The 8,439-nt window shown below is 50.7% G+C and overlaps 1 protein-coding gene across 1 annotated transcript; it reads right to left on the reverse strand.

The window, feature by feature from the left end:
* Window positions 1-1,338: 1,338 nt before the first annotated feature.
* On the reverse strand, window positions 1,339-3,525 carry IER5L (immediate early response 5 like). The gene has a single exon (XM_044305945.1). It carries the CDS (start codon window positions 3,428-3,430, stop codon window positions 2,546-2,548), a length of 885 nt encoding a protein of 294 aa, XP_044161880.1. The 5' UTR covers window positions 3,431-3,525; the 3' UTR covers window positions 1,339-2,545.
* Window positions 3,526-8,439: the final 4,914 nt, after the last annotated feature.

Raw genomic sequence — 8,439 nt, forward strand, 5'->3', positions numbered from 1 at the left:
CTTTCATTACCTGCCTTCATTTAGTTAAAGGGAAAAAAGAAAATACATAAAAGGAAAAACACACCACCAAGTGGCACAAAGGAGTGATAACAAATAAACGGGAAGAACTCTGCACATGAGCAGATGACGCTCATCAGGATGGGACAATTTCCCTCCTAAAACATTGCTCTTGACTCCCGTGGGCACAAGAATTAGATGCCATCTCCGTGCAAGTATACCACTATTACTGCCACCCTAAAAAGTTCTGCATCTGGTATTTTTAACCGGGGGTACCAAATATCGGCCATACCCATGTATGTAACGTGGTGGCATCCGATGTGTCCTTCCAGTTTTTGCTAAACTACAACTCCCAGCATGCACTCAAAGGTTTCTGAAGGTCTAGAACAACCATTTTCTTTCTTCTGGAGGCAACTTCCCCCCCCCCCCCCCCACCTTAAAAAGACCTCTCTCCATAGTTCTTAAGACACTACAGTTGACCGATACCAGAGAGTAACAAACCACGTCCCACAGCACGGTCAACGGCGTAGACTCAAGGGTGTGGAAACCGTAGAGGCAGACCGCTGCTATGGGGCCTCTGGGAAAAAAGGTATTTTTTGGTGGCACCCCTCATTTTATTGGGCATCAGAAGGCCCTAGACAAGGGTTTGGAGAACGTATCCAAGGACCATAGAGAGTAGATGAGAGGACAAACAAGCAGCAAGTCCTCCAGTCCCATGTGGTTCTAGGAAACAGGGGGTAGGGGACCCTCTAATAGACTGATTCCCCCCTTAAAGGCCACCTATAGTCTCCCCAGACCATGCCACTGCTGCTATGGGGCCTCTGGCAAAAGAGGTATTTTTTGGTGGCACCCCTCCTTTTATTGGGCATCAGAAGGCCCTAGACAAGGGTTTGGAGAACGTATCCAAGGACCATAGAGAGTAGATGAGAGGACAAACAAGCAGCAAGTCCTCCAGTCCCATGTGGTTCTAGGAAACAGGGGGTAGGGGACCCTCTAATAGACTGATTCCCCCCTTAAAGGCCACCTATAGTCTCCCCAGACCATGCCACTGCTGCTATGGGGCCTCTGGCAAAAGAGGTATTTTTTGGTGGCACCCCTCCTTTTATTGGGCATCAGAAGGCCCTAGACAAGGGTTTGGAGAACGTATCCAAGAACCATAGAGAGTAGATGAGAGGACAAACAAGCAGTAAGTCCTCCAGTCCCATGTGGTTCTGGGAAACAGGGGCTAGGGGACCCTCTAATGGACTGATTTCCTCTTTAAAGCCCACTTATAGTCTTCCCCCCCACCCCATGACTTTCTCATGAGTGTAATTGACCAAAAGAATGAAAAAGTGAAATTTTTGAATATTTTTTTTTATTTAAGATTATAAATTTAAACAAATAAATCTGAACAGTTTTACCCGGTGATATACAGTTCAATATACACAAAATACAGGTCATCAGAACACAAAAATAAAACGTTTGGCAACGTTAGATCTGGTACACATAGTGCTTGTAAGTGAGTGTTGGCATGGCAGGCTCGTCATCCTAAACCACCTTTTTACAACAAAAGGATTAAATGCCCAAAAAATATATATATATATAAAAAAACAAAACGTATGACAGATCACATGACCAAACTATGCTGGCTTCATGAAGTCAGTTGAAGGCTGAAATGAGAACAAGTGAACTTTAGGGTAACATTCAGGAATATGGGGGGGGAGGAGATGTGGCTTCACTGCTGCACATGGAATATAGTGTTATTGTGATCATCATGTCTGAATGAGAAGGTGACAGGTCATCATCAATGTTTGGCTTGAGGGACTGATGGTCCAAATCTCATCCAACACACCCCTAAGACTACGATTTGCAGCACAACACAAGGAAAAGATAACGAAAAGTTAAAGTGTTGTTATTTCTGCCTTCACCTTACAACCTCTTTGAGTCCTAACTTGACAAAGACTGGAGAAGACAAATGCTGAGAAGTAGGAGGCCTGTTTATTGTTCCTCTAGCCCATCATGGTCCTACAGGAAGAATAAGAGCATGAGACTTGAGGGTCATCTCATAAGTGCTGAGATACAATGGGCTGACCCTTCACCACCACACCAGGTGAGGAACCCATCTCAACCTACTTCCAAACATTGGGTTCTTCTAAAGTTGCTCATAAAGCCCTCAACTTGTGTGGAGGTGAGGAACCCATCTCTGCCTACTTCCAGCATTGGGGAGAGGGGTTCTTTTAAAGTTCCTGGTGAAGCCCTCAACTTGTGTGAGCTCCACCAGGAGAAGAAAAAGAAGCCTCCTCAGATCTGCAGCCTCTGCCCAGTGGACTTTTTTTTCTTGTTTCAGATCAACCATCACAAATGAAAAAAAAAACAAAAAAACTCAATTTAAATAGGTGCTTCTCTCTGCTTTGTAAAAATAAAGTCCAAAGATATTCTGGTCTGTACAGATTCTAGAAAACATCACTGTATAGTCAAGTCCTGGTGCCAAGAGACACCCCACTTTCTCTCCCCCCCCCCCCCCCCTTGCCCCATAAGCTAGCAGTCCATCCACCCGGTGCACAGGGCACTAGAATGCCACTATAGCTCTAGTCCATGCCCCCAGGCTGGCCAGCGCCTGTGTGCCACACAAGTGCCCGTTCAGACTCTGTTCAGTCTCTGCTTGTCTGCTCATCAGCCCCGAGAAGCCAGAGCCAAAGATAGAGATCAGGTTGGAGATGTTGGAAGAGTCCGTGGGTTCGGGTGGTGCCATCTGTGGGCAAAAGTCCTCGTATCTGCCCCTTTTGCAGGGCACAAAGTGGGGGTCCAGGTCGTCGTCCTCCGCCTGCCCCGTGTAGCTGTACTCCACCAGGGGGTATTTGCGCTTAGGGGCTGCGGGGAGAGGAGCGGGAGCCGCCGGGAGCGCAGGGCACGGTGCGCCATGGCATGGGCACTGCGAGGCGCAGCAGTCCTGGTGCAGGTACCCGTTCTCCACCGTGGTCACAACGTGAGTGTCCAAGTCCAGCACGGTGGTCTGGCTGCAGTGCGGTACCGCACCTCCGGCTTCTTCCGAGCAGCAGCTCCTGGGGTAGAAGCTGCCCCCTTGTAAGTCCTTGCTCGGGTGCGGTGCCAGGGCGCACGGCGGCAGCTCCAGGGGCTCCTCTTCCAGCACGTCGGGCTGGATCCTGGGCAGCTGGTGCATCTCGTCCTCGCCTTCCTCGGGGATCTGCAGGGGACTGAGCTCCGGGATCTCCTCCATGGCCGGGGCGCACTCCATGGGCTGCTGGGGCTGGAAGGGCTGCCGCCGGTAGAGCTCCGCGTAGCGCTCGCTCAGGTAGAGCTGCCGGGCGTTGCGCAGGACGTAGGACACCAGCAGGTTCTTGTGCAGCTTGATGCCGCCTCGCTGGGTGCGGGAGCTGTGGATCTTCCGCAGGGACAGGCTGATGAGGCTCTGCGCGTCCAGGGCGCACTCCATGCTGGACGGGGACTCCACCAGCCTGCCGGGGCTCACACTGGGGTTTCTCTCCCTTTCAGCCGCCTCTCCTGTCCCCACTTCCCTACTAAGCTTTAGAGCTGCTTCTGCCTGCTCTCCGGCTCTGGGACAGTTTTATACCCGGGAACTGGTCCCGCCTTCTGCCGAAGCCACCAATCGGCTGCGCGCGTTGCCCGTGATTGATAGGGAAACCCCGCCCTCCGCCGGCGCTCGCAGCCAATGGGCGCGAGGCGGGCACTCGGTGCCATTCAAATGCTGAAGCTTTACTCGCTGTCGGGAATTACACGGAGAGCCCAGCGCTGCATGCATGCGGCAGGAGCGCGGACACAGGTGCCAGGGCATGGGTGACAGGCGCCAGGGCATGGGTGCAGGCAACAGTCTGTGCATGCATCACCAGTGCACAGGCTGGTAGCGCTCACATCTGTCCCTGCACCCATTATGGTTCCCAAAATAAAGCACCTGTTGCAAGGTGTGAAGGGTGACACAGGGAGGACATCCTAAATCCATGTAGAAGAGGTTGGGCTGCTAACCACTGAGCCCCCCTGATGCCCAGATAGATGCCATCCATATTATTGGTCAAGGGTATGACTATAGGGGGGCACAGAGCAGCCATTACATAGGGGCCCTAGTGCCTAAGGGGGCCCAAAGACCCCTCTGCCAGGTATTATGGTAGTGGGGGCCCTGTTACATAAAATATAACAGAAGCCTTGCTTTCCCAGGCATTGCCATGCCGCAGGTAGGGTAGGTTGGCGCTCTATTGACCCCCTCCCCCCTCATGCATATATTGTAGTTGCATCTGAGTGGGCATTGAGCATGGTAGCAGTAAGGACAGCTACAACTGCACCCATCATCTCCCCTTCCTCTCCTCATTTATTACATTTGTCATTTTTGGAAAGCGGGATGCCCGGCTGCAGGAGATGTAACAGCAGCCATACTGCCCGTCACCCAGCTCTTCCAGAATCAGATATAACTAAACACACTGATAGGATTGAAGTTTAGCATGTACACTGTGGCTATGTGATAATTGGGTGGGGTTTGACCCCTAGGATCCCCCCCCCCACTGATCACATGCACGTCCCCCCATTTGGTGGTCACGCGTGTGCGCCGCTCCTCCATTCATTCTTATGGGACTGAAGAGAAGGTCGAGGACAGTGTACTCGACCATCAGTCAGTCCTATAGAGATGAATGGAGCCCATGTGTGAGGAGGACCCTCATTCTGGTGATCAGTGGGGCTCCCATCAATAATCAGACATTAAAGGGGCTCTCTAGGATTTATCCTCAGGATAGGTCCTCAATATGAGATTGGTGAGGGTCCGACACCCCCGACGATAAGCTGTTTGAGAAAGCCGGAGCTCTGATGAACGCAGCAGCCTCCTTACAGTTTACCAAGCACAGCGCCGTCCATTGTAGAGTGGCCGTGTTTGGTATTACAGCTCGGCCCCATTTACGTGAATGAGACTGAGTTGGGCCAAGGCCATGCAACCAATGAACGTGATATAACTGGCCTGGAGCACTGCAGCCTCATCCTACAGCTCATTGGCAGGGGGGGGGGCTGGGTGTCGGAGCCCCAACGATCTGATGTTGGTGATCTATCCTGAGGATAACCCATCAATATGAAAATCACTTATCGTGTATGTCGATTGAGGGATATCCCCTTTAAATTGGCATCCATTAATTCTGATAATCTGGCACCAGTAAGGCCTCATGCACAGGAACGTTAGGGCTCCATGCCGCGGACCGCAAATTGCGGTTCCGCAATGCACGGGCACAGACTGGGGCAGCCGCATGCGGATCGCGGACCTATTCACTTGAATGGGGTCCGCAATCCGCATCCTGTCAGATACAAAAAGTAGTGCATGGGCGGAGGGCGGAGGCACGGCCAGAAACGCCACGGAAGCACTCCGTAGTGCTTCCGCTCCGTGCCTCCGCTCCGCATCTCCGTGATTGCAAACCCATTCAAGTGAATGGGTCCGCGATCCATGATGCGGAATGCACACAGCCGGTGACTGTGTATTTCTGTATGCGGGCCGCAATAAGGCCACGGGGGTACACAGTCGTGTGCATGAAGCCTAAATTCTGATAGTCTGGCACCAGTTTCCAGCACAGCGCTGCGCAATATTCTTGAAAGACCAGAAGACAGAATGGAAAAAGCAGTTTGAAACTTTGTGAAAAAAAAAATGAAGGGATCTGATCCGGAATGTCTGATAATCTGGCATCCATTATGTCCGATCAGCACAGAAGGGGGGGGGGGGTGTTATATCAAACACTGTGCATGTGTGCCGCTCTCTCCATTCAGTGATGATCAAGCGTGGTCCGCTGTTTCCGTGACTCCCCATGAACGGAGAGAGCGGCACACATGCACAGTCAGCTCTCCAATAATTCTCCACCTGGATGCGCAGCTGCTGGGTGGGGGGGACCCTTGTTCAGGGGTCCTACAGGTGGGACCCACAACTGTTAGGCATTTCTGGTATAGCCGTATATGTCTAAGGGTGGAACACCTCTTAAAGGAATTGTACAGTGTATGCGTCCATAAGGTAGGTAAAAGCTATGCTCAAACTGCACCGATGGCCCTTACCTCATGTCTGAGGACCCCCTCCCCCACAAAGGGGCAGCAGTAACTGAGTACAGAATATTGGGGTGAACAAGGGCTGAGCCTCCTCTTTCCCATGTACACCTATGTTGACGTGCAATCAATGCAGATGTAATCACATGCATAATATCTAGTAGATTGCAAGCTCTCTGGTCACACTTCCTATATGGAAGATGCATCATAGGATGGTACAATTCAACTGCTAAATAAAAGGAAAGTTTGATGAAAGCCGAGTACATAGCGACAGTTTAGACACCCCTCGATTTCCTACAAGCGTCAGATGCCCACTGAAAGATGGTGATTGGCACAGGACCAGCTTCCAAAATCCTGAGCGAACAGCTGATATCGCTGAGGAAGCTGCGGCTGGTCAGGCGGTATTATATAGGCGACCATCCACTAAATAGACGTAGTATATCCACCACTTAAAGGGGGCTTCCAGGACTAACTTATGAATGACCTCTCCTTAAAGGGAACCTGTCACCGGGATTTTGTGTATAGAGCTGAGGACATGGGTTTCTAGATGGCCGCTAGCACATCCGCAATATCCAGTCCCCATAGCTCTGTGTGCTTTTATTGTGTAACAAAAACGATTTGATACATATGCAAACGAACCTGAGATGAGTCCTGTCTCTGAGATGACTCACACGTCGTACAGGACTCATCTTAGGTTCATTTGCATATGTATCAAATCGTTTTTTTTACACAATAAAAGCACACAGAGCTATGGGGACTGGGCATTGCGGATGTGCTAGCGACCATCTAGAAACCCATGTCCTCAGCTCTATACACAAAATCCCAGTGACAGGTTCCCTTTAAGGTCACCAGTATCAGATGGGTGGGGGTCTGGCTCCCAGCATCCCTGCTGATCAGGTGCATTCACGTGCTTCGGACCCAGGCACTAGATCTGCGCAGCTACGTCCACTGTGTAGTGGTCGTACCAGGTTACTGCAGCATTTCCCCTGTGCACAGCGCTGTGCAGTTCCCGTGCCAGAACTTGTGAAAACGTCTGTAAGTACACAGATGCCCCCATAGGTGGCAGCTAAAAGATGCCCCCATAATGCCCCTTTCTTGAAAGGATCTCTGCTGCTAGTATTTTGCACGCGATCTGCCAAGCACATGAAACGGAGAGCTGACAACGTGCGGCCGTCCAGGTTCAATAGGACGCAGTGGTCGGATAGAGGGACATGGGAGACGTCGCCTTCCTGCCAGAGGGTTTCCACATGAACCTTCGTAGCGGTATTCATTGCTTGTGTCCTGCGTTCGGATGGTCAGCTCAGAGCTGGTATCACTTGATGGGCACAGATTATCAGGTCATCATGTTATAGGTGCAGCACCAAGGCTCCGGAATCAGCGCCTCGCCTGGGAGGACAGCCGTGGAGGATATGATTTCCCAGCACCTGCTCTATGACCTGGATCCCTTCTGCTCAGACGGGAAGCCATTTAGGTAATATATGTATCTGTTAGGAGTACTGTAGTTGATACATGCACATGTAAGACGCAGTGGCGTAACTAGAACTGACTGGGCCTCACTGCAAATTTTTGAACTGGCCCCCCTTGGCAATCCCGACTCCCATGCATCCCTCACTCCTGTGGCTAGTCAAGATCACTTTCCGAGGCTCAGCAGCCTCTCCATCCGTTTCCTAAAGTGTCTCTGGATATAATGTCGTTGTATAATACTCTTGAGGGGGCTCTGACAATAAAATCTTTTAGTACTCTTCCTGAGTGGGCCCCATCTGAGTTCGGGCCCCAAAGCAGCTTCCCCATGCTTCCCCTATTGCTCCCAAAGCAGCTTCCCCTATTGCTCCCAAAGCAGCTTCCCCTATTGCTACACCCCTGGTAAGACTTGTATTTCCCATGTGCGGTGATGCAGTACCTAATATATTGAATTTCCAGTGGAATTTTTGGCAGTCAGATAAGATATGAGCCAGGTCCATACACTGAGAAAAAAGGGGGGTCTAGAGAGAGAGAGACAGGTGGACCCTCCATTTTAATTTAAAGGGATTGTCCAAGATTAGGAAAACATTCAGCATTAAAGGGGTTGTCTCACTTCAGTAAGTAGCATTTATCATGTAGAGAAAGTTAATACAAGTCACTTACTAATGTACTGTGATTCTCCATATTGCTTCCTTCGCTGGCTGGATTCATTTTTCCATCACATTATACACTGCTTGTTTCCATGGCCACCCTGTAATCCATCAATGGTGGCCGTGCTTCCTCAATATAGGAAAAAGCACCAGCCTATGTGCGCTCCCATGGTCGCGGCCACCAGAGAGGCTGACGTTTTTTCCTATAGTGTGCAAGCACGACCACCACTGATGGACTGCAGGGTGGTCTGTAACCATGGAAACGAGAAGTGTATAATGTGATGGGAAAATGAATCCAGCCAGCAAAGGAAGCAAT

This window comes from Bufo gargarizans, chromosome 9 (assembly GCF_014858855.1).
Source record: "Bufo gargarizans isolate SCDJY-AF-19 chromosome 9, ASM1485885v1, whole genome shotgun sequence".
In the NCBI taxonomy this organism is placed as follows: domain Eukaryota; kingdom Metazoa; phylum Chordata; class Amphibia; order Anura; family Bufonidae; genus Bufo; species Bufo gargarizans.